Source organism: Bubalus bubalis, chromosome 17, assembly GCF_019923935.1.
Source record: "Bubalus bubalis isolate 160015118507 breed Murrah chromosome 17, NDDB_SH_1, whole genome shotgun sequence".
Lineage (NCBI taxonomy): Eukaryota > Metazoa > Chordata > Mammalia > Artiodactyla > Bovidae > Bubalus > Bubalus bubalis.
In genome coordinates, this window is record NC_059173.1 from 52907247 (window position 1) to 52934774 (window position 27528).

General features: G+C 38.0%; 1 protein-coding gene across 1 annotated transcript in view; it reads right to left on the bottom strand.

Annotated features, from left to right (window-relative positions):
- The window catches only part of SLC7A11 (solute carrier family 7 member 11), an 81353-nt gene extending 55659 nt beyond the window's left edge, over positions 1 to 25694 (bottom strand). The window contains exons 1-4 of the mRNA XM_025268076.3: positions 25065 to 25694; positions 21416 to 21542; positions 15124 to 15239; positions 5115 to 5240 (exon numbers count right to left, since the gene is read on the bottom strand). Of these exons, the coding sequence (XP_025123861.1) occupies positions 5115 to 5240; positions 15124 to 15239; positions 21416 to 21542; positions 25065 to 25341 (646 nt within the window). The 5' untranslated portion in view covers positions 25342 to 25694. The remainder of the gene's footprint in view (positions 1 to 5114; positions 5241 to 15123; positions 15240 to 21415; positions 21543 to 25064) is intronic.
- Between the last annotated feature and the right edge of the window lie 1834 nt (positions 25695 to 27528).

Below are 27528 nucleotides of genomic sequence, written 5' to 3' on the forward strand. Positions count from 1 at the left end.
TTCCAACTTTATCTACTAATGCTGTATCCATTATAGAGAAGGAATCCCAAACATATGCTGATTGCCACTAACCCTACTTCACATTTATTTTAATAAAATCATGGCAAAGAGGAAAACAACATTTCAAAAACAGTCCCTTGCTTTAGCATGCCTCTACTCTTAACAGAGTTTCACCATGAAAGAAGACTAAAGGATCATCTGTAAATTATAGTGTTCAGGAGTGTGATATAATTCTCAACAGCGATGATAATACAGTGCTTGGGAAGAATTATTCAAGGGTCTATCTTCAATGAGGAGGTGGCATGAAACCCCAGAACCACCTTCTCACATCATTTAACTTGCTTTTTTGGCTTTCTCCCTATAGTTCATTAGATACCAACAGGGGTTGCAAAATGCTGTGAAACAAATCTCCTTGGCACTTCCAGGCTTGTTTTATAAAGAAAAACTTATTGGAGCACAGTTGGGCTTACTTATTTATCTAGATACCATCATTTCAGTTCAGTTCAGTTGCTCAGTCATGTCCAACTCTTTGCGACCCCATGAACCGCAGTACGCCAGGCCTCCCTGTCCATTACCAACTCCCGGAGTCCACCCAAACCCATGTCCATTGTGTCGGTGATGCCATCCAACCATCTCATCCTGTCGTCCCCTTCTCCTCCTGCTCTCAATCTTTACTAGCATCAGGGTCTTTTCCAATGAGTCAGCTCTTCCCATCAGGTGGACAAAGTATTGGAGTTTCAGCTTCAACATCAGTCCTTCCAATGAACACCCAAGACTGATCTCCTTTAGGATGGACTGGTTGGATCTCCTTGCAGTCCAAGGGACTCTCAAGAGTCTTCTCCAACACCACAATTCAAAAGCATCAATTCTTCTGCACTCAGCTTTCTATATAGTACAACTCTCACATCCATACATGACCACTGGAAAAATCATACCCTTGACTAGACAGACCTTTGTTGGCAAAGTAATGTCTCTGCTTTTGAATATGCTGTCTAGGTTGGCCATAACTTCCCTTCCAAGGAGCAAGCGTCTTTTAATTTCATGTCTGCAATCACCATCTGCAGTAATTTTGGAGGCCCCCAAAATAAAGTCTGACACTGTTTCCACTGTTTCCCCATCTATTTGCCATGAAGTGATGGGACCGGATGCTATGATACCATCAGTCTATGGCTAATTTTACTCTCCAACAATAGGGCTGATAATTGTTGCAGAGATCACACAGCACACAAAGTTGAAAACATTTACTATCTGCCCCTTTACAGAGAAGGTCTGTGGACCCTTACCTAGAGAACAGCACTGTTTCCTTCTAGAAGCATGGAAAAGAAACTATATTGAACTTTAAATAGGTTTAAACACATTGTTGCATCAACATGTAGACTGAGCACTTTTATGCATCACAGTTTTCTCCTCTTTGTGATGGGACTTTTCTTCTATATCTTTTGGATAATTAAAAAATAGAAATTTAGATTTAGTCAGTCAATATTCAAAGTAAAGCATAATGAGTTTATGTTTCCCAAAGAAAATACAAATGAGATTACCTAAATGGGAAATATGACTATTTCAAAATTGGCCGTCACATAAGTAAATAAAAGGTGGGTGGAAGATAGATGGTGTACATAAAACTCTCTTCACACTTAAATCTCAGTTTTTGTTTGCAGTTTCCAGACAATAACATATATATATCAATACAGCGTGTGAGTTTTGAAGCCAAAAATGGAGAATATTGTGTTATCCACTAAATGACTCTCTCAAAATATCCAATTCCTAAATACATCTCATTTTTTAAAATGACACTGTCAATTGAGAAATACCTGTTTTACTAAAACATCTCTGTGTCCTCATAGAAGAAAAACATAAATCTTTGAACCCAGATTAAAAACATCTGCTGTATATTGCTTTATCATGATCTGTGGTCTCCTAGGCCTTATGGGACAATATTGCTAAAAGTGCAATGCTGAATAATCAATAAAAGACACAAAACTTTGTAAAGATTGAATCCTGAGCACAAAGTGTTACAAAAGAGAGTTGTTTCCAAATTTCAGGAGTATTTGGCTGCATAACAGAGATCTCAAGAAAATGAAAGTTATTAGATTCAGAGGAAAGTTTAACAAATCCTCATAAGAGAATATAGAACATACAATTATTTTCTGAATCTCATTAGATCAAAATAAATGTAGACTCTGGGTAAGTAAAAATTTTCTCCTCTTGAAGTTTTGTATTAATGTGAAACATATGTGATAAGTTAGAGACAAAGAAATATCATTGTTTTATAGTAATAGAGCAAATATACCTGCTATGAATACTCTCCAAAATATTTAACTTACTTTAAATGTGGTAAAATTCCCAGGTCATTTCTCTGCTAAGTGGGATATATAAGGAAACCTGGTCACATTAGGCACTGATAATGAAACTGGGGACAGGCCACTGCCATGTCCCCTGCCGCGTGTTTGTAGAAAAGTTTTAGCCTCCTAGGCTTCCCTGAGTTCCAAAAAGCGATTTTAATCATAGAAGTGAGAAAATGCAGAAACAAAGGAAAGCAGTCAAGAAAGATAAAAGAGTAACAGTTTTGCTATAAAGCAAAATTAAAGTTCCTTAATTATTCCTTGGGCTTCCCTCGTAGCTCAGTTGGTAAAGAATCTGCCTGCAACGCAGGAGACCCAGGTTTGATCCCTGGGTCAGGAAGATCCCCTGGAGAAGGAAATGGCAACCCACTCCAGTATTCTTGCCTGGAGAATCCCACAGACAGAGGAGCCTGGCAGGCTACAGTCCGTGGGGTCGCAAGAGTTGGACACGACTTAGCAACTAAAACCACCATCACCAGTTGTTCCTTAGGGCTACAGCTGACATCCTGAGTCCTATCCTTGAGTTGTTTCCCAGACATTAAAGCCTGTATCAGGAGGAAGAAGCTAATTGTAAGATGACCACAATCACATAGCCTACAAATTGGCTGGAACCTAAGGATTGATAATGTTGACCTCTGTGACCTCACCTTTATCATCAACCTATCAGAGTATTGTGCAGGAGCTAATCAGGTACCCTGTGACCTTCTCCCTCTCACTCTCTTTAAAAAGCCTTTCCTAAAAGCTACCAGAGAGTTTAGATTTTTTTTTAACATAAGCTGCCCATTCTCCTTGCTTGACTCCCTGCAACAAACACTGTGCTTTCCTTCACCATAATTTGGTGTCAGTAGATTGGCATTGCTGGTCCTTGGGCAAGCAGACCCAAGCTTGATTCAGTAACAATACCATAAATATTAAAGGATCATTCTATTGTAAGTGTCAAAAAAAAAAAAAAAGCTAAAAGATATGTCATGACTTTTGCTCTCAAGGAATTTGCAATACAGTAACATTTGGGCAACTACACCTCACCTCACCAACATATATAATTAAGTGGTAAAAACTGACTACAGTCTTACATCAAAAAGAGAAGAGAAAAAAATAATCTTTGTTTTAAAGGACTACATGTCATTTTTTGGAATCTAAATGACTCAGTTTCTGAACTTTCCAAAAATGTAAGAAATTCTTTACAGAAATATAAAGAGCCCAGAAAAGGAAAGCAGTAACAAAATAAGTTACTTTCCCTACATTTCTAATGGATCAGATAAAGTATGAGAAGGCCAGCTCTGTAGAGACCAACATGAATTAGAAGAGTTCATGTTTTCCCTTCAGTGTAAGCTGTAGTCTTAAAGACCTTCATTGCGTTTATTTTGAGTTGGCTGAGGTTGCTGAATTTGATGCAAACATTTAGCCGGGAGAGTTCTAAGATGTCCCACTAGGTTTTATTAAACGGAGAGCAGTAGTTCCCTTTCCCTGGGTACAGAAGGACAAATCTTTCCACCTTTGTTATCATTTAATGCTTCTACCATCAGCAGTGATTTTTTGTTTAATTTTGGAATTTCCTTTTGCCTTGAGTGATCCTACTCTTGCAACTTCATTAAATTTCTCTATAAACTCCTTTTCTTGGAACAGACAACATCAATGTGAACATGAAATACCTTACGTGCCAAAGTTCACATCATTCCTTTATCATTTCTTCTTACTTCCTTACTTATTTCCTGCTACTGTGCCCATTGTTAGTTAAATAACTCACTAGACCTCCTTCTCCGGAGAAGGCGATGGCACCCCTCTCCAGTACTCTTGCCTGGAAAATCCCATGGATGGAGGAGCCTGGTGGGCTGCAGTCCATGGGGTCACAGAGAGTCGGACACAACTGAGCGACTTCACTTTCACTTTCCACTTTCATGCATTGGAGAAGGAAATGGCAACCTGCTCCAGTGTTCTTGCCTGGAGAATCCCAGGGACAGGGGAGCCTGGTGGGCTGCCGTCTATGGGGTCGCACAGAGTCGGACATGACTGAAGTGACTTAGCAGCAGCAGCAGACCTCCTTCTCACCCAATAATTTCCCCTGAATCCAAGCAATTGCCTGTGCCTTCTTACCTAGAACAATTGAAACTCTAAATGACATCACTCTCAACCATCTCAACTCTAGAAAGGCAAATACTCCCAGAAAATGGTGTTACATTTCTACAGAAATGCCGATTTTACATTAAAAAAATGTAACAATAAAATACATTTTTACAACTATTTTTATTGTCAGATAGCATTTTTTTAATGAATGCTATTTCCATATCTGACTCTCCTTCTGTCAAAATCCCATTCTCAAGGTAAAAAGAATAATTACAAAAAAGTTAAATAATATTTTATCATTTTTAATTATTTCTCAGATATCTTTTTCTCTCTCTAATCTTTAATATATGCTTGAACTACTTTAAAGTAAAAATAAGAAGACATATTTATCTGTAGTCAAAACTAACAGCTTATTTTTTTTTTCCACTTTGTGTTTTCACTACAAACAGTTTAGACCAAGAGAAAATTCACTGATGCCTTATTTTGCTGCTTGGCCCAGGCTTAATCCTCTTGTTGCCAATCAGCTGTAAATACCAACTCATCCCCCAATGTTGCAGGCTTTCAAATCAATTAGATGACAGTATAGAGTCTAAGTTCCATGAGCAGAGAGACTAATTAAGGGATTCTGCTAGTACAAGTGAAAGTCAGTGTTGGAAGAGACCAAAAGCAGATACCTATTTTAAAAAGCATTTACTTTTCAGTCCATACCTTTAATTAGCTGCATCACTCCAGGGACTATAATTATCAGAATTGCTGTGAGCTTGCAAAAGGTTAGGAAAATCTGGATCCGGGCACTCCAGCTGACACTCATGCTATTTAGGACCATCACCACAGCTGCAAACAAACAGATGAAGTTTCAAAAGGTGAATCCTCACTGGTATACGTGAAGATGTCTTAGGTCCTGGCTACTCAAAGTCCCAACCGTGAACCAGCAGAATTGCCATTCATTACCTGGAAGCATTTTAGAAATGCACAATCTCAGATGCCACCCCAGACCTAAGGACTACAAACATGCATTTCAACCAGATCTCTAGGTGATTTTTATGCACCCTGAAGTTTGAGAAACTGGATAAAATCTGCAGACAGTAAAAAGTTATCTCTTGTTCTTTGTATGGGCTTTCCTGATAGCTCAGTTGGTAAAGAATCTACCTGCAAAGCAGGAGACCATGGTTTGATTCCTTGTTTATGTCAATAAGAGTGAACAAGGATTGTGGTGCCCTAACAATCATATAAAAATATCTTCTAAGCAAATCCTGAGGTCATCACATGCAGACTGTGACTCTAGCCTGACACAGCGGATAGCTCTTCTCCTCCCTCAATGTCCACATGCATAGTCACCTGCCAACTTGGGATCACATTAAAAAAGGGACAGACTTGGTATCACATTCAAGAAGGGACAATGTGTGGAAAAGTGGGCTGGGACTTTATTCTACTTTCTGAATTAGCCTTAGCCAGAACTTTTTGTATTTTGTCTCTAATTTCCAATCAGCATAGTAAGGAGTGACTTTCAACCTACCCTAAATGTACAGGTTTCCAAGGTATGTTTTGGAACTTGAAAAAATGTTTTGAATGATAAATCCAAAAGTGCTTTCAGAGTAGGGTGCACACGGGGTCTGAAGCCAGCAGAATTTCTCTTTCTTGGTGATGCTATCTACAATGTCCTCTGCAGTATTCAACTAGCCACTCACCCGCACTGTGGACCATGAGAATCTTGAGAACAGAACAAGCATCACTCATCTCTGTCTTGCTAGTATCCAGCTTCATCCACGGCCCAGGAAGATCATTAACAGTTTTGTTGAATAAATGAATGAGCTGGATCCTCAGTTTTTAAAAAAATCTATAATACCTTCAGCCAAAAAGGCGTGAAATAAATGGTGGTACTTTCAGGCCAGGCCTCCTATACTATTCTAGAATGACTGAGTTATTCTAGACAGCAGATTTCAACTTTATACACTTTCTAAAACCTCACACTTGGTGTTACTCATCCTCTCCTCCCCACTCCCAACAAATAAACTGCTTCATACCTGACATTTGTAGTTATTAGCTACAAGCTTTATTTTTAAAAGGTATATTCTCCCTAAACAAACAACAAAAATGAATGAAAATACTTCTTGGGGGATTAAAAAAAAAACAGAATTCTTACGATTCAGGTTGCAATAGGAAGCTTTCCATATGTACACTAATGACTGATCTTCATTGCCTGATACAATCATTAGCTTATTTCAGAATTTAAGAATTGGTACAAATGTTTTCAACACATAATATACAATAGCAAAAATATTTTAAATAATCTAGCCTTCTAAAAGTAGGCTGATTAAGGTATATCTTTTTAAGAGTTTACTATGCAGCCATTTAAAATCATGACACAGTTAAATATTTATTACATAAAAGATGGTTCATAACATGCTAAATTGACATACAGGAAGATAGATAGAAGACAAAGCTACAAACATAGAAAGGAAAGGAAAGGAAAAATTCTGAAGGACTATTTACCAAAACATGAAGAGAAGGTATCTATAGATGATAGAATATGGAATAAGTTTTAAGTTTAAAAGTTTATTTCTCTACACTTTTTAAATAATTCTTACAATGAACATGAAGCATTAAGTAAAAAAAAATCAAAAAAAGCAATTTTCATCTTTGAAAAAAGCTCAAAGATGGGAAGAATAAGGAACCATACAAAGTTAAATAGGGGGTTACTAATGAAGAAATGTTTCAAAGGAGAAATGATGGAGAATGATTAGAAAGGCTGAAGCCCTGAATAAGCTATATGGTAGGCTGAGAGAAATATTCTACCTGTGTTTGAAGCTGGAAACATGAAGAACTAGACAGGTCCATTGTTAATTGCCAGGTGCATTATTTTATCAGGAAGATAAAAAGTAAAATGATTTTTCTCGCCCCTGTAAAAAGCACTTATATACTGAAAATAATTTAATGCAACTCTGCACTCATCGTCATCATCCAGTGATTCTTGTCCTTTTTCTATGCAAATGACTCTGTGATAAATGAATCATCATATGAAAGGGATTGTTTTTTTAGTTAAGGAGATTCAGCATTGGTCTGAAAATAATTGGACTCATGTTCCCACCAACACAAAAGAGTACTGTTTTCTTTTAAGCAGAACTCCTAAAAACCCAAACACCATTTCTGAGAGTATTCCACAGTAGAAAAGAGCTATTGTAAAGAGAGGAAGGGAAAAGAGGAGGAAGGAAGAGGAAAAAAAGGAATAGAGGGAGGGAGGGAGGAAGGAAGGAAAAGAAGGAGGGGGGAGGGAAAAGAGAGGCATCCTCATATTAGAACCTCTATGTATTTGGGAAGAGGAAAGAAGGTTTTTTACTTTCATAAAGAGTGTTAGAATTCAATGCCTATTGAAATAGAAAACAAAAATGAGTGCTGGGGATTTTATATTTTGTGAAGTTTTCTTAGAAAAATGGAAGACAAAAATCAAACAAATATTATGAATTGATAATCTCACCTTGCTTTCCTCTCAGGCAGCTGAAATCAAAATTCTGGTTAAGCCTGATTTCTCTCAAAAGGTTTCTCAGAACCCTGCTTTATCTGAGCATCCAGACATTGCCCTCATTACTCCATACGCCAAATTCCAGCTGAGATGTACCTCTATGACCCTGAAGGGATACAGCTTAACAAGCAACGAGGCAGCCAGTACAGAGGACTGTGGAGGTCCTCAAGTGGCGAGAACTGCTGTTTCATCATGTGTCTTTACAGAGAAGTTTAAGTCCACGTATGTTGCTTATCCAACAATATTGAAAAGGGATTTGGGATTCACTAAATGCTAAGAGCTTTCAGAGTTTCTGAAACAAATAGTATCTACTCTGGTTTTTATACACTATCTACTTATACTGTAATCATTAAAGAAATCTGAGCAAGCTTTCATCCTAGCTTTACTTCCTTTGAATAATAATTGCTAAATTCATGCATTAGAAATTACCTGTATTGATTTGAGCTTATTATTATTATTATTATTATTATTATTATTTGCTGACCTTAAATGTTACCAAAATGAAAATAGAAATATAGCTTTTATTTACTTATTAATGGTGCAGGTCAGTTCCTAAGAACTGAAATGCAGCAATGAAAGTTATAGGTATAAACTCTGGCAATCAGAAATACATAGGGAAGGGAGTTGCATTTGAAGAGGATGTTTAGGGGAGTGTTAAAAACTGATACAGTGATTTAAGGACTAGCAAGCATTTCTTTCTATACTTCAGTAATTCAAGTTTGTCTTTTGTTTTGCAGAGTGAGGTTACTAAGTCTGGATATATTGGTTTCCCCCCCCTCCCCCCCAGGTTCAGGTTCTCCCTGGCTTCTGGTTACTTTTTGCTAAGCTGGTAAAATATATGGATACTGTACGGATGCATCATGGTGAGCTGAAGTGAATTGTTCCACTGTTCTTTGTAGCAGCTGCCTGGGTTGCCTCCATTTTTCTGTTAGCATTTGTTTCCTGGACAGATTCATTGCAGAGAAGCTATGTAGCAATAAACACCTTTATGAAGAAGAGAGGCTATATCTAGGATCTCACTATTGGGAATAAAAATGGTAAGCATTAAACAAATGTACACTATTATATGACACATATTGTGCAAAGACCTTACATGAATATTATTTAATCCTCATATCTCTATGACTTGGTTACCATCATCAGCATTATTTTTCAGATGAACAGCCGAGAACCCGGATATTATTTAACTTGTTCATGTTCACAAAGGTAAAGGTGAAGATAAGATTGAAGCCAAGTAAGCTGACTCCAGAGTCCACAATTTAACCAGCAGTGCACAGGTAACAATGAGGAAGCAGGTCAAAAGACACATATGATTTCACTAGTTCTCTCAAACATCTGATGCTCTCTCTCTGCTAAAGTGAAGTCGCTCAGTCGTGTCCAGCTCTTTGCAACCCCCATGGACTGTATGTAGCCTACCAGGCTCCTCCATCCCTGGGATTCTCCAGGCAGGAATACTGGAGTGGGTTGCCATTTCCTTCTCCAGAAGATCTTCCCAACCCAGGGATCGAACCTGGGTCTCCCGTATTGCAGGCAGACGCTTTACCATCTGAGCCACCAGGAAAGTCCCTTCTCTCTGCTAAGGATCATGTTTATCTTGGCTGGGATTTCAAGACACTTAGATTCCACATTTTATTTCTCATCCTTCTGAAGGGTATGATTGTTGTTTTGAAGTACTTGTATATTTCAATACTACATATCTCTACCTAAGAATTGGTTGTCATGGTATTTAGTTACGGTAGAAGAGGAGTAAAGATAGTCCAATTTCGGGTTTAAACAGAGCCACTTTATGTGCAATATTTGAAAAGCTAGCACAGAACTCAGCCTAGACTTTCTTTCATGTAATTAAATGATGCTAGTAGAGTACAGTTTGAGAAAATACAGTAATGCATTTATAGAAATAGCTATCTCTTTTTCTCACATCATAATCACAAGTGTTATTTTGTTTGCTTTCTCCAATTATTCCCACAGGTGAATAACGTTCTTTATTCACCTATGTAAATTAAATAAGAAAACTGAGACTCAGAGAGGTTGTTAGGGATGTGTCTGAGATAAGAGCCCACATCCGACAGAAGGTAGTTTTATTAGAATATTCTGCCACTCAAGTGTATACTTAAACAGGGTCTGGTTTCAGGAGACCAGAACCAAAAACTAAATGTCATTTTAACTTTTGAACATACTTCAGTGTTTATTGAAGCTTCAAGGAGAGTGAAAATTCATGAAGTTCCATAGAAAGTAAAGGGAGCAATGTCCCTTTACCTAGGGACACTGGGCTAGAGGAGAGAAGACAAATGTGAATATATAAGATTTCCCTACTCAACTTCCACATGCCTGACATGCTTGCCAGAATGGACAAGACTTGGAGTACGCAAAACCCTTTTTTCTTTAAAGATTTTTTTTTTTAATGTGGACCATTTTTAAAGTCTTTACTGAATTTGTTACGATATTGCTTCTGTTTCATGTTTCAGTTTTTTGGTTGCTAGGTATGTGGGAATACCAGACCACCTGATCTGCCTCTTAAGAAATTTGTATGCAGGTCAGGAAGCAACAGTTAGAACTGGACATGGAACAACAGACTGGTTCCAAATAGGAAAAGGAGTACGTCAAGGCTGTTTATTGTCACCCTGCTTATTTAACTTATATGCAGAGTACATCATGAGAAACGCTGGACTGGAAGAAACAAAAGCTGGAATCAAGATTGCCAGGAGAAATATCAATAACCTCAGATATGCAGATGACACCACCCTATGGCAGAAAGTGAAGAGGAACTCAAAAGCCTCTTGATGAAAGTGAAAGAGGAGAGTGAAAAAGTTGGCTTAAAGCTCCACATTCAGAAAATGAAGATCATGGCATCTGGTCCCATCACTTCATGTGAAATAGATGGGGAAACAGTGTCCGACTTTATCATTTGGGGCTCCAAAATCACTGCAGATGGTGACTGCAGCCATGAAATTAAAAGACACTTACTCCTTGGAAGGAAAGTTATGACCAACCTAGATAGCATATTCAAAAGCAGAGACATTACTTTGCCAACAAAGGTCTGTCTAGTCAAGGCTATGATTTTTCCTGTGGTCATGTATGGATGTGAGAGTTGGACTGTGAAGAAAGCTGAGCACCAAAGAATTGATGCTTTTGAACTGTGGTGTTGGAGAAGACTCTTGAGAGTCCCTTGGACTGCAAGGAGATCCAACCAGTCCATTCTGAAGGAGATCAGCCCTGGGATTTCTTTGGAAGGAATGATGCTATAGCTGAAACTCTAGTACTTTGGCCACCTCATGCGAAGAGTTGACTCATTGGAAAAGACTCTGATGCTGGGAGGGATTGGGGGCAGGAGAAGGGGACGACAGAGGATGAGATGGCTGGATGGCATCACTGACTGGATGGACATGAGTCTGGGTGAACTCCGGTAGTTGGTGATGGACAGGGAGGCCTGGCGTGCTGCAATTCATGGGGTTGCAAAGAGTCGGACGGGACTGAGCGAGGCATGTGGGATCTAGTACCATGCAAAGGATCGAACCTGCATGCTCTGCACTGGAAGGCAGAAGTCTTAACTACTGGACCACCAGGGAAGTACTCCAAAACTTTTCACCTTTATTAATTTGAGAGAAATGAAGTTGAATACTTTCAAAAGAGGAGAGGAGTAAACCCAACCAATCTCCTTCATTCACGGGATTTTCCAGGCAAGAGTACTGGAGCAAGAGTACTGGGATAGGTTGCCATTTTCTTCTCTAGGGGATCTTCCCAACCCAGGGATGGAACCCAGATCTCTCGCGTTGCAGGCAGACACTTTACTGTTTGAGCCACCAGGGAAGCCCCAGAGGGATAATTAGTATTTAGCAATGCCACACTCCCACACCACTCTCACTTCTCAAGTGATCGGTTACCATTTCACAAACCCTGAAATTCCTTTTCTTCTATGATTTGACCATAACAATATCCTTCAAGTTTGTTCTTCTACACTTGGACTAGAGAATTCAAACTACCACAAATTGCTTCCATCCCTGTAGGAGAACACAGGGAAGCAATTCACGCAATTAAACTCTGTTTTCTACATCTCACTAACCTTTCACCCCCGGCAGGCAGAAAATCACCTCTCTCCTCGCTTTGAACCCTACAGAATGTGAGATTTGCCCCCAGGTAAATGTTTCCTTTTCTATCTCCATCTCCACCTGCTGTTGCTTTAAAGCTAAGTTCTCAGAGACAGTCTGACTTTCCCAATTAGGCCATTGATTTATATCACCTGCCACCGAGTTGCAAGAATATCTCATTTCATCTTTCAGTGCTTCTGATCTTAGGAACAAATTTCCTCAGAAACTCAAGCTTGCATCAAAATCTGTAAATTGATGTTATAACTAATGGTAAAAATGGAAGAACATGACTAAGTTCATCCAAGATTTACTCAGGCTCTTTGTTAGTTACACCATCACCAAACTCTACCAGAGCTTTTGTAAACGGCAACATATTTAATCATTCTTACCTATAATTGCTTTAAATTTTTGATTTGAACAGTTTCCATTTACTCTTCTAAAATACAGTTTTCCTGGACTGGCAACTCCAGGTTCGATGCACGATACTGCATGCTTGGGGCTGGTGCACTGGGACGACCCAGAGGGATGGAATGGGGAGGGAGGAGGGAGGAGGGTTCAGGATGGGGAACACATGTATACCTGTGGCGGATTCATTTTGATATTTGGCAAATCTAATACAGTTATGTAAAGTTTAAAAATAAAATAAAATTAAAAAAAAAATACAGTTTTCCTTTTAAAATGTTTAACAGAATTGGGACAAATAAAAGAGCTATCTAGATTTACCAAAATGGTAATGTGTTGTCATTATCTAATTCATTACCAGTCCTTCTCAATCCAAGCTGTGGATTTGTAAATGTTTACATAATATATAATGAAAGTTTGCTGTTACAGCTTTTAATCAGTAACCTCTGATTGGCAATTTACAGAGCTCTCAAAATGCTACCCCTGTGTTTCTCTTTTCAAATACAATACCTGTGATATGATTCTGCCTCAGTCAGTTGAGAAACAAAAATAAAATGAGTATAACAGTGGCTACTGATCCAGTCCCTAAGTGGAACACTAGATTTATCAAAAACTTTCTATGGGCAAGGCACCACTCTGCTAAAGTCTTAAAAATCTAACTTCATCCTTCCAGAGCCATTCAAGATAAATTACCATCTCACAGATATTTTACGAACAAATAAAACCGATGCTTAATGAGATTTAATATTTAGCCCCAAATCACATAACTGAGAACCCCGACACTATTCCAGTTGTTTCAATTGCAGATTGTTTTCCTCCAGAGCCTGCGCTATAGCCACAGTGCTAAAGTGGTTCCAAAAATCAAGATTTCATGGTGTTAGATCTGAGCAAAATCTATTTCATTTACCTCCATTTCCTGCTGCTTGAGAAACGTGAAGATGTGTAATCCTCTAAGTTTAACACATAGGCATTCCATTAACTTCTCTACTAGAGAAGAATGCTTATATCTCTTCTCATTAAAATCAGTCACGAACAAATGTTTGTTGAGCACAAACAATATACTAGGGGCTATGTGAAGGGCTGGAAACACAGCAGTTAGTGAATCCCCTGGTCTTATGGAACTTGATAAGACATGTTCCCACAAGAGTATAAAAAGCTACCATTTGTAATTTCACTCTTTAAATTTTTCTAGCATTACTCCAGTGTTCTTGCCTGGAGAATCCCATGGACAGAGAAGCCTGGTAGGCTGCAGTCCATGGGGTCGCACAGAGTCGAACACGACTGAAGCGACTTAGCAGCAGCAGCAGCAGCAGCATTACTCAAAACACTGTATATACACTCTTTTAATATCATTTAATCCTCAAAAGACACCTTATGAGACTAGACATGATTTGTAAATAAGAACACTCTGGTGCAGAAAGGAGAAGTGACTTGACCCGAAGTCTCACAGCCATAGTGTGTGGAAAGGGTAAGATCAATCGAGAACACCATTACCACTCCAGAACTTAGAAATATCTCATTCAAGTATTTTTCTTGGTCTCCCTTCAAATATTCCACATAACAATTATTTTGTTTCATGAATTAAGGGGGGAATCCAGGATGAATCTATTTAAGTGCAGAAATATGGACCCAGTACTAGAGATATTTTATGTGTAACTCCTCACTCTTTCCTGCTAATCACTCAGCTGTCTACTGTGAAATGTTCACCTTTCTCTTACAACAGGAAGTTGGAGTCATATTGTGCCTCACGTCACTTAGGTCATGTTGTGCATGTTCCTCTTTTTTTACTTCCTTTTTTTTAAAAAAAGGTACTAATATCTGGGCCCAATGATGAAAATGAGCAACTTCCTAATTCGGAAATCATAAAGAAAACTCCTATTTGAGAAATGCTGCTGCTGCTGCTACTAAGTCGCTTCAGTCGTGTCCGACTCTGTGCGACCCCATAGACGGCAGCCCACCAGGCTCCCCTGTCCCTGGGATTCTCCAGGCAAGAACACTGGAGTGGGTTGCCATTTCCTTCTCCAAGGCATGAAAGTGAAAAGTGAAAGTGAAGTCGCTCAGTCGTGTCTGACTCCTAGCGACCCCATGGACTGCAGCCCACCAGGCTCCTCCGTCCATGGGATTTTCCAGGCAAGAGTACTGGAGTGGGTTGCCATTGCCTTCTCCGTTGAGAAATGCTACTAATAATCAAATGTTGGAAGAAGAGTCTAGTGACCATCAATGGACAGCTAAAATCTGAACACAGAGTGGCAGGTGGTAACACTAGAAAATTCATGAACACAACATACACACCCAACACACAAACACCATTCCATGAGGGTAAGTGCTTATACTTCTACATGTTATTGCTAAGGAAGGATATTTTATAATTCAGAACATCCATTTAAAAATGGGGTTTTCCCTTGTAAAAGTCTCTTTTTATGCACAATCAAGTTACTATTTTACTAACAAGCTGTTTTGTTTGCCTGTTTTAAAAGATTAGCCATTACATGTATTGACCCAATACAAAATAGGCTTATAATGTCGTATCAGGCATTACACCAAACCCTTATTCTTTTCTTTGTTTTCCAGCACAAACCTGGTGAGCAGTTGTAAGCAAGAACACCATGTGAGGAATAGTACCACTATGCAAAAAGTCTCAAGAAATTTTGTCTCCAATCACTTTTGTAGGGACTGTTTTCTTTTTCATATTTATACCTATGATACTCACTTATGCCCACAGCTGTAATGAGCTTGATTGCAAGTTCAGGAATTTCACAGTGAATAAAAAATGGTTCCAGAATATAGCGTCCAAATGCCAGAGATATCACAGCAGTGGCTGCAGGGCTAGAAGAAATTCATATTTAGGTTAACCACAGGAAAAAAAAATAGCACTTTCACTAACTTTTTCTACCTTGAGGTACTGTTACTCAGCATATGGAACATAAATAGAGAAGTCTATGATTTTTAGAAATCTATATTTGATTCAGTTCAGTCACTCAGTCGTGTCCGACTCTTTGTGACCCCACGGAATGCAGCACGCCAGGCTTCCCTGTCCATCACCAACTCCCGGAGCCTCCTCAAACTCATGTCCATCCCATCAGTGATGCCATCCAACCATCTCATATTCTGTCATCCCCTTCTCCTCCCTCTATCAATCTTTCCCAGCATCAGGGTCTTTTCTAATGAATTGGTTCTTCACATCAGGTGGCCAAAGTATTGGAGTTTCAGCTTCAGCATGTCCTTCCAATGAATATTCAGGACTGATTTCTTTTAGGATAGACTGGTTGGATCTCCTTGCAGTCCAAGGGACTCTCAAGAGTCTTCTCCAACACCACAGTTCAAAAGCATCAATGCTTTGGCACTCATCTTTCTTTATAGTCCAACTCTCACATCCATACATGACCACTGGAAAAACCACAGCTTTGACTAGACTGACCTTTGTTGACAAAGTAATGTCTCTACTTTTTAATATGCTGTCTAGATTTGTCATAGCTTTTCTTCCAAGGAGCAAGCGTTTTTTTTAATTTCATGGCTGCAGTCACCATCTGCAGTGATTTTGGAAGTCCCAAAATAAAGTCTGTCACTGTTTCTATTGTTTCCCTATCTATTTGCCATGAAGTGATGGGACTGGATGCCATGATGGTAGTTTTCTGACAGTTGAGTTTTTAGCCTATATTTGATTAGGTTCTCACAGATATTCCAAATGAAATACTGTCTGCAACTTTGATAGCTAGTTTTTAAACTTCACATCTGCTTAGGAACAAGGCTGGGTGCTATCAGTTTTTCCTCTTCCCTCCCATATTTGACTTTTTCTTAAAAATCTAGTTTATTACTTGAGATCCAATAGGGCTGGGTCACACAAGAAATAGTCTCCTTTCTCAGTAAGTCAACAATTAAACTCCAGCAGAGTAGGAATGAGTTTTAACAGCACAGTCTAATGGGTTCAGAAAAGGAACACAAAACTCAACTTTAAAAAATTAGTATTAATAAGTGTTCATTGCAAATATATGCTTACATGCTTGACATTGTATTAGTCTAGATTTTTCCAAACAGAAAAACCTTGAGAGCCAAGTGATGATTCTTAATTCCATAGAAATATTTAGGTGAAAAGTATGTGTTGAAAAACAAAATTAGTCTTATAATTTTATAGAGAAAACATGAATGAGATAAGAAAATGAAATAAGGTCAGGTATATAGTAAAACAGGTAGCAAATGATCCTATTTTAGCTTTTCAAGTTTCTGTTAGAAAATGACACAGGCCTTTCCAGTTTAAATATACTGCATATGAATGCATGTTTGTTAGTACACAGGCAAGTCAATGGAATTATTAAATTTCCCATGCCAAGTCTTCCATTTCAGTTTATCTCCCATCTCATGCTTACTCAACCTCCAGGTCCAATCCCTAGATTGTCAAGAAACCAACCACCATTATGCATTCCAACCCTGACCTGCTGGTATTAGAAAGCAAGATAGATTTATTTATTTTTAATTGGAGGATAACTGCTTTACAATATTGTGTTGGTTTCTGCCATGCATCAATAGGCATACCTATGTCCCCTTCTTCTTGAACCTCCTTCCCAGGTCACACCCAACCCCAACTCCCCTAGGTTGCACCAGATTTGAGCACCAGATTTGACCTCCTTGCATCATATAGCAAATTCCCACTGGCTATCTGATTTATCTGTGGTAATGTAGATGTTTCAAGGTTACTCTCTCAAATCACCCCACTCTCCTCCTCCCCCATGTCCATAAGTCTGTTCTTTAGGTCTGCATCTCCACTGCTACCCTGCAAATAGGTTTATCAGTACCATCTTCTTAGATTCCATACATATGTGTAAATATACGATATTTGTTTTTCTCTTTCTGACTTCATTGTGTATAACAGGCTCTAGGTTCATCCACCTCACTAGAACTGACTCAAATGTGTCCTGTTTCATAGCTGAGCAACATTCCATTGTATATATGTACATCTTCTTTTATCCATTCATCTGTCAACGGACATCTAGGCTGCTTCCATATCCTGGCTATCGTAAACAGTGCTGTGATAAATACTGGGGTGCCTGTGTCTTTTTCAATTATGATTTCCTCGGTGTAGATGTGCAGTAGTGAGATTTCTTGATTTTTTTTCCCCAAGACAATCTCCTCCTGACCACAACAAGACATTTTTCTTACTCTCCATCATTTATAAATTTCTGATGTATAAATTAAAATCTAATCATGTCATTTTAGTGCTTTCCAAACATAGAATCCACAAAAATCCTTCAATACAAGGCTCCATCTGGTCAAAACTTTTCCTTCCTCTTCAGTGTGCTTCCTCCCACTAGAAGGATCTGAATACCCTTTGCCTAGAGCCCCTGAAACTCACTGACAGTTTCTTATACCTCAGGTCTTGGTTCAATCTTTTTCCCAAGGAAGCTTCTTCAGTCCTCTGATTGCATTAGATCTCCCAGAGTATATTCTCTTATGGAACTTCATAGCTCCCCTTTCACAAGTGTATCAGAGTAGTAACTTTTTATTCTGTTACATGATGTCTTGATTGATAACTGTTTCCCTCACTTGACCGTGAGCTTCATGTGTATGACGGTGTCCATATTAATCACTATTTCATCCTCAGTGTATGGTAAAGTGTCTGTCACACAACAGAAAACGAATGAATTCATGGTGAATGTATGAATTCAAATGACCCCTGATGTATGATTTCTTTTTAAGATTTGTTACAGATTATTTCTGACAAAAGTGACTTAATTTGAAGTACAATTTTAATAGTAAATATTTAGGTACCATGGGTACTTTCAATGGAAGAGGAATGTTATATTACTCAGGTATTTTGTCACTCTTCAAGTCATTCATTACTCTGAGAGAACAATTGAGTAATGTGAGTCCATATTACAAAGAAATATATGAATCCATTAAAAAGCTTCTAGAATATATTTAGGTAATTGCTTCCATAAACACATACCCAGTGAAGTAGCTATCTAAGGTAATATGATTATAGGCTACTTGAGAATCAGAACTGAGGCTCACTTCACTTTAGATCTTTTTAACTTGCCATACACCATTCAGTAGCATAGTTTGTGGAATGAATAGATGAATGAATGAGCACTGTATTGGTGCTACTACTGCAAATGGAATGATCAAGTCCATTATAATGCTGAGCAATTAACCAAAGTATGGCTAACCAGCCAACACAATTAGCCAGTACATGGCTGGAAAGGGACTCAAGCTCAGCTGCATCAGGCCCCAAAGCCCACTTTTCTGACAGGCCACCACTCCAAATAAGTATTGTACTTATTTGAATACTGAGTGTATTTTATTCAAACTATTGCCCCCCAAAATAAAGTCTAACACTGTTTCCACTGTTTCCCCATCTAGTTCCCATGAAGTGATGGGACCAGATGCCATGATCTTCGTTTTCTGAATGTTGAGTTTTAAGCCAACTTTTTCACTCTCCTCTTTCACTCTCATCAAGAGGCTTTTTAGTTCCTCTTCACTTTCTGCCATAAGGGTGGTGTCATCTGCATATCTGAGGTGATTGATATTTCTCCCGGCAATCTTGATCCCAGCTTGTGCTTCTTCCAGCCCAGCGTTTCTCATGATGTACTCTGCATATAAGCAGGGTGACAATATACAACCTTGACGTACTCTTTTTTCCTATTTGGAACTAGTCTGTTGTTCCATGTCCAGTTCTAACTGTTGCTTCCTGACCTGCACATAGGTTTCTCAAGAGGCAGGTCAGGTGGTCTGATATTCCCATCTCTTTCAGAATTTTCCACAGTTTATGGTGATCCACGTAGTCAAAGGCTTTGGCATAGTCAATAAAGCGGAAATAAATGTTTTGACTTTATTTTGGGGGCTCCAAAATCAGTGCAGATGGTGATTGCAGCCATGAAATTAAAAGACGCTTACTACTTGGAAGGAAAGTTAGGACCAACCTTGATAGCATATTCAAAAGCAAAGACATCACTTTGCCAACAAAGGTCCGTCTAGTCAAGGCTATGGTTTTCCAGTGGTCATGTATGGATGTGAGAGTTGGACTGTGAAGAAGGCTGAGTGCCAAAGAATTGACGCTTTTGAACTGTGGTGTTGGAGAAGACTCTTCAGAGTCCCTTGGACTGCAAGAATATCCAACCAGTCCATTCTAAAGGAGATCAATCCTGGGTGTTCTTTGGAAGGAATGATGCTAAAGCTGAAAGTCCAATACTTTGGCCACCTCATGTGAAGAGTTGACTCATTGGAAAAGACCATGATGCTGGGAGGGACTGGGGGCAGGAGGAGAAGGGGACGACAGAGGATGAGATGGCTGGATGGCATCACTGACTCAATGGACGAGAGTCTGGGTGAACTCCAGGAGTTGGTGATGGACAGGGAGGCCTGGCGTGCTGTAATTCATGGGGTCACAAAGAGTTGGACACGACTGAGTGACTGAACTGAACTGATTAGGGTTGGCAAAAAAATCTGTTAGGGATTTTCCATGCCATCTTAATGGAAAAACCTGAATGAACATTTTGGCCAACCCAATATAACTTACTGAAAGATTGAATGAGTACTAAATTTTTCAACTGCTATTCAGAAAGAATTTAATATATGACAATCAGTGCATTTAATATGACAATAAGTAGTATAAGAGTTGCAAAAAGTGAGAGACCTGGTTTTATATACTTGAAATGCTTGCAGTTTTAACAAGGAAACAGAGCACAGATTCCTAAAATATTCAATAAGAATATAAGCCAGCATGTTCAATGTCAAATGAGAAGCAGAGACTGCATTTTTTTTTTCAGAAGAATTAAGAGAGGAAAGAAATACTATAAACTAGGGTGAACAGGAAATTAACTGTGGAAAAGATAGAACTTAAGTTGACCTTTGAAGAGTAATCTTCATGTTATCACAAAAGAGTGAAAGGCACCTCCCAGGCAAATCACAGAGTTTAGAAAAGGAACAAAATACTTCTTTATCATTATTTCATAATAACAAGTTTTAAATAATGCAAAATTGCTTAAAATGAGAACAGACTTAACAAAGATGTAAATACTATTCTAAGCTTTTTCCTACAAAAGAGACTCCTAGGACTATAAAAATCAAGATTAGTGTTAAGTCAATACATATTAGCTCTGCATTTACCACTTAGCTCTAAATGATAGGACAAGAGCTCACAGGAGCTTTCAGCTGTGTAAGTCTGATAAGTTTACAGTAAGAACAAGTTTCTTTAATTATTTCTGTTAAATTCTGCTGTCAGAATGTGCTAGTCACATTTCATGGAAGCAGTTTGCCTTAAGGATAATCTGAAGTTCTCATGTGACATCATAAGTTTCCCACAAAACTGGAGGAAATTTGCTATTCAGAGTGACTTAGCATTATTTGGTTTGATTTTAAACCAAGGCAATCAGGAAGGGGAATGTATCCTCACAACAATATAATCAAAAAGCGTTTTGCAACTGTAGTTCACTGATTTGTTTAATGTGAGGATATGAGTCATTGTGACAAGTGTGTGTGTGTTTGGTTTTTTTGTTTTTTTTTTTTTTTTTTTTGGTAGAATATAAAACTCGATGACATACTAAGTTGCTAGGAACAGAAGTTTCCTAGTCACGAAAACTGAGTAAACTTAAGATGGCTTACTGGTGTAATCTACAAGAAGGAAAACCCCAGTTCCTAGGAGAACATTTAAATTTTGTCAAATTACAATTTATAATCAAACAAAAGGTCTGATTTATCATGGTAGATTTTGACAATTCATATTCTTTTAGGTCAGCATTTTTCCTGAAAATGACTTAGAGAATAGTTGAATATTAACAACAAGCAGATGCTTTGAAAGTTTGGCATGGTTAGAAGATTACTGCCAGTGGCAAAATGGCACTAAAAACATTGAGAAAGGTATTTCATCCCAGATTTTATGTCCTGAAGGAGACATATTTACCACAAAGTCATGCATATTTCTAATTATTTAAAAATAATCAAAGTGATTCAAAAATGGGATAATGAATAGATTTATTTTTCCTTAATCTTTTTTCTGTCTAGGCGCTTACCGTATAATGAGCAGTTCTACCCAGACTCTCACAAAAGCTGGTAATGGGCCAAAGACTTCTAGAATATATGTGTAATGACCACCAGATTTCTTTATACTAGTTCCCAGTTCAGCGTAGGACAAGGCTCCTGTGAAATAATTGTGATAAAAAGGCACAAAGTTAAAATATTATCAAGTCATCCAGCAGTAGAATGGACACAGCAATATTTCATGAGATGATACTACATCCTTTGGTTTGAATGACACCTTTTTTCAAAATAAACAATACAAATCAAATTCCTAAGAACCTCCAAATTCCCCTTGTAACTTCCTCATGCTTGAACTCTGGTTCATTCTGTTCAAGACAATTTTACTTGAAATGGTAAAGACAAACTTCTAAAACAATATAATATTATTAAGAATTTTAAATCTCAAATCTGAGAACAAGAGAAAGATGCCAATAACAATCCATTTTTGAAGAACATAATTTCACATCAAGACAAAGAATTATATCATATTGACCTCATTATATTGAGCATCCTTTTAATAAATAATGTTTTTGTGACACATCAAAATAAATAAAATTCCTCTCTTCTCCTGTAAAGAAGTATGGACTCAAGGTTTTGGAAGCCTTCATTCAATTTATAGGATATATTTTGTTTATCAACAAAATTAATTTGACTCAGATATTCTATTTTTAGGAAAGTTTGTTATAGATGTATTTCAGAGTATCCTTCCAGGGTGACTGAAATAAAAGTTTTGAAAAAGAGATGCTTTAACATATTTATGAACATGGACATAAAATTAATTATGAACCAATTTTTAACATTTAGCAATAAAATTCACAAAGGCTTGAGCAGATTATGTAATCTCCCCAAACCTCAGTTTCATCCTCTGAGAAATAAAGATTTTAATTCTCACTTCATAAGGGGATTGCGTGTATAAGTATGAAAATGAATGCCAAGGATAGTAACGGGCCTGGCACACGGAGAGCACCTCATGAAATACAGCTTTACCTACTACTGTGAGCAACTTATTCTATATATAATGAAAAGTATATCTTGACATTATGTGAAAAGTTCTACCCATACTGTTAAGTACTCAAATGTAAGACATAATTTCTGCCTGAGCTATTCTGGAGACTAAAAGCGTGAGAAATCATTACTAATCAGTAGAGCTTCAGGTAGAACTGTCCAACATAAATGTAATTTGGATATTCAGCAAAATCTTAGTGTTGCTTACCCTATTTCCAAAACTAGCACTGTATCAGAGTCACCTGGGAACAATTTTTTAATTAAAATAAAAAATACTAGCACTAAGGCCATCCCCCAGACCTACTCTCTGATCAAGAAAGGCCAGAGTCTTCAACAGAGGCATCAAAGAAAATCTATTATTTTAAAATTAGCACAGCTAATTCTAAAGTAACTTAGTCTACAGATGGATAGTTGGGAATTACCAATACAGTTTGTCCATTTAAAACTAACTATAATTAGTTGCAGTTCATTCTCTATTGGAAACCAGTTGCCATGTTGGTAGGCTGTACAAAAAATCATCCAATATTAAATGTTATTGGAAAGTGTCTTAAGAACCTCAGAATTTATCTCCAGAGACTCAATACCTAGACATGTGTGTTCTTTGGTTAAACTCCAGGATGGTTGCCCCAGGTTTAAATTGAGTTCTGGGGAAGTGAAATTTTCATTTAAAGGTCTCAAGCTCCATAACAATATTAGTCAGATGAAAACAGTTCAAAATAGGACGTAAGAACCCATGTATTAAACCTGGCTTTAAACAAAATTGTAAACACAATATACACATTCTATACTCTTAGTTCCAGAGTTTTAAGACAAAGAATTTTTTCCCTTATATTTTGCTTTGCTTCCTGTTAGGAAGGCATTCCTGTCAAAAGTTCCTAGTATCTCAAGTGACCAATGTAATGTAAACATCGATAAATAGATTAGTATAGAAGCATATTCCCTGTGATTAGTAATCAAAGAATACCAACTCAAGTGTAAACTTAGCTAGTCCCATTAGCTTATTTTTAATCACTTGAGATGACATACTTACGCAGAAGCATATTTTCTTAGTACAAGTCAACACCACTTTAACTAGTTAATGCTCAGAGCCACCCATTTTATCATATCTGAATAGCCTTTTATAGTGTACAAAAATGGAATCACATACTGGGAGCTGCATGCACACAGGATACAAAACCCAGGAAACTGGTTATTGTTTCTCCTATTAGACAATGATTTAGTCTGAATATACCAAGTGTTGGAGAAGATTAAAGGCTGAGCGCACACAAAATCATTTAAGAAGATCAATAATTAGGTTTCTCTTTGTCTATAAATGTGTATGCCACACCATATGAATACCACAAACTCTTTGTAAACACCTAAATATAATTCCTCTGTTGATATTTCTATACTAAGTTTTTATTTCAACAAGTTTTCTTTAAAATACTTTCTTCCTAACCATGAAAATTTGAGTTCTCTAGATAAATGCTCAAACCAATGCATGAAAACATTGCCAAGACCTTCAGAATAAACAGGTTGGTCCATGTAGGCCAAGAATTAGTAGTACTTGGCCCTAGAGAGTTAGGACAAAGAGTTAATACCTTTAAAGAGCAATATCTTTTGGAATAAAAAAGCACTATTTGCCAGAGAAGAGCAAATATGTCTTAGACATTTTCCCCATAGTATAAATACAATTAATTTTCTTGACCATTCACCAGTCTTTAACACCTTTACAGCTAACCCAAGAAGCATTCCAGTCATATGCACACCTCATGAGGGGACATTTATTACCTCTTTATTATTAATTATCACATCAATAAAAGAGATCTAGGTTTTGAAAAAAGTTAATAATCACATTTTTCTACCAGTTCTGTTGAGACTAACTCTGCAGATAGGTGGACCAATGACCTGTGTCTCCAAAGATCAAGTGAACTGTAAACGAAGAAAACAGCTGGGCAAAAAGCAAACTAATACCCAATTCCAATTTTACAATTTATATTGCAAAAATTTATGGGTACTGGGGAGAGATGAAAAGTATAAAAAAATGTGAAATATGCTCACACCCTTGCAATAATCCGTTACAAAAGGAGCTGAATTATGTGCCATCACACTTCGATCCACATTCAAGGACTTTTGAAAGAAGACTAGGAACTGACAACCACATGAAGTAAAAAAATTAAAAGGGAAAAGACTGCCATCCATTTGTTTTGCCAATAAAAAGTCAGTAAAACTTCTGCTGAGCACTCAGTTCTGTGTCTAAATAGGCCACACTGGGTTTCACTTCACAGGTGTTTCATTCAGCTTGCCAGCTGCCAAGACACCCCAAACATACCTTAACTGAGCACAAGTGCTGGGTACAGAAAGTTCACCTGTATTTTACTGGGTCATCAAAGTTAGCATCAACATTCAATGCCAAAGGGAAAAGTCAGAACATAGAGTGCCTTGGTCAGGAAAAGAGAGCATAGACTTAGGATGCAATTTCAGGGAACTCAGCATTCTGCCAACAGTGGATAGTGGGCTTAGATAGCTCGCATACCTCCCCTAAAATCAGAAAATCTGGGGTAGCCCTTGCCATTCCTTTGAAATCTCCCTCTGCTCTCCCAGACAGCACAGTGCTCAACCCCACAGACACACCCCCAGAGAAGCAGGAACACTCACCAAACAGTGACAGGACCCCACAGACCGTCCAGACCACCAGGGACAAGCCCACGCTGCCTGTGTTCTGGAGCACGCCCTTAGGAGAGATGAAGATTCCTGCTCCGATGATAGTGCCAATGATGATGGAGATTCCTCTCAACAGAGTGATTTTCTTCTTCAGCACAACTTTCTCCTGCCCAGGTGGCTCCTTGCCACCCGGGGCAGGCAGCCTCCCATTAACACTGCCCTGCAGGTAAGCCCCATTGGAGATGGTGGACACCACAGGCTTTCTGACCATGGTAGTGACCCGCAGGGGGGAAAAAGGAAATGGAAAAAAAAATTGTTTTTTAATTCCAAACTTTCAACTGTGGTGTCTCTTGGGGTGACTGGCCGATCTGATCTCTCCTTTTTGCTTTCAGATTCGTTCTCAGTGATATTGTGCTGCCAGGTAAAAGATCTAAGGTGTATTTTCACCTTCCGCGATCTAATTACGCCTCAGAAACACCTGTGTGGTCGTTCATGGTGTTCTGGCTCCTTCACCTCCCCGACTACCTCTGCTGCTGCGGCTGCTGCTGCCGCCCTATCACTACAGACCAGATCAGCTTCCTCATGGGCTGGTATTTAAGCGCCTGCCTGTCACACCAACTTACTCCAGCTAGATGATGATGCAAATTCTCCAGGTTTGCATCAGCCACATGAGAAAGCTCCAGCATTACTCAGCTCTTTTTTTTTTTTTTAACACGAGCAGCAAGTTGCTCAACCGACCAAAGCTTTCAAAGAACAAAGCACACGCTTAAAAGGGATTTTAACCAATCCAGAAGTAGTAAATTCAGAACAGACCTTCCCAGAGATTTCAAGCAACTCCTAGTGAAAGCTCTTTACACGAGAAGAAAATTAAAAATGAAACAGGAAACGATCACTACGTTGTAAGAAGTTTTTTTTTCTTTTTCTTTAATGTACATATGAAATAGTTTACACCAACCTTTTAATCACGGAGCATAACACAAAGCTGCACTGTTTATAAAAACAAAATTTAGTTTTCATAATGCTTCCTGCTTACTTAAATTTCTTTTTATTTGGGGTTTCCTAGCAACACAGTCAAATCTAATATTTACAGAGCTAGAAGGATTCTGTATAGCTCCTGTCACGCACAAAACTGTGAGCTTTACTTAAAGATAAAAACTATTTCTTACTACCAATAATACACCAGTACTTAAAATTGCCACCTGAGTATGACTACTTCAAAAATTAGTGACTCCAGAAAACAGACATTTTTTGATTCTTATTAGTGCTAGGTGACCTCCTAAACTAAGTATTCATAAAAGATATACCCTTCATTTGCATGTTATTCCAACAAATTACCAAAAATATCTAATTTCAAAATTAACATTTACAATGATATAAAAACATGCATATAACAAAAGCTTGAAAACAGATACATAGAATAAAATTGAGAAAGTATTCACATTATATAGGATTTTTGTCTAAAGTGTACAGACTATTGTTACATTATGATTATAAATTTGTGGGAGAGGGAGAAGGTGGGAAGATTTGGGAGAATGGCATTGAAACATGTAAAATATCATGTATGAAATGAGTTGCCAGTCCAGGTTCGATGCACGATACTGGATGCTTGGGGCTGGTGCACTGGGATGACCCAGAGGGATGGAATGGGGAGGGAGGAGGGAGGAGGGTTCAGGATGGGGAACACATGTATACCTGTGGCGGATTCATTTTGATATTTGGCAAATCTAATACAGTTATGTAAAGTTTAAAAATAAAATAAAATTTAAAAAAAAAAAGAAATATAAGCTAAAATTAAAATGTTTTGTTTGAAATAGTAAGAAAGGCAAACATGTTTAAGCCCTATTAACTTTCTTAATCAAGTGTTCATAAAACAAATACCAAAAGAAATCTCAGCTACCCCTTTTGGCTGTGGTCATACGTGGCTGTGGATTTTAGTGAGGAGAATTAGTTATCATTACTCTGAATCTACGTTTACAAACACTATTAAATATGTTTCTGAACATCTGAGCAAAAACAACAGCGAACATGTGTGTGAGAGGTGGCAACGGGGACGAGGAGGTAAGCCAGGATGACACCAGAAAGAGGCAGCCGCTTAAAAGTGGAGATCAGACCATTTTCTGTTATGTTGGCACCTGAGCAAAGTACACCACATCAATGCAAGTAACTGAGGCTACATCATTTCCCTTTTATATAATCTACCTAAACCCAAATACTTTGCTTTGAGTATACCAAGTTAGGGTTTTTATCAAGCCAAAATAAATACTTTTTCCCAGCTGCATGTTTTTCAAAAAAAATGAAAATGGTTAGTTTTCCTCATTCAATCTTGTTGAAATGCCAAAGAAAGAAAGAAAAGGGAAAAAAAAGCAGCTAAAGGAAAATTCTTCCTCTATTTCTCTTCCTCTCCTACATGTCCTTCAATCACACAATTCTCTTGATTCATGTACATAATGAAGAGAGG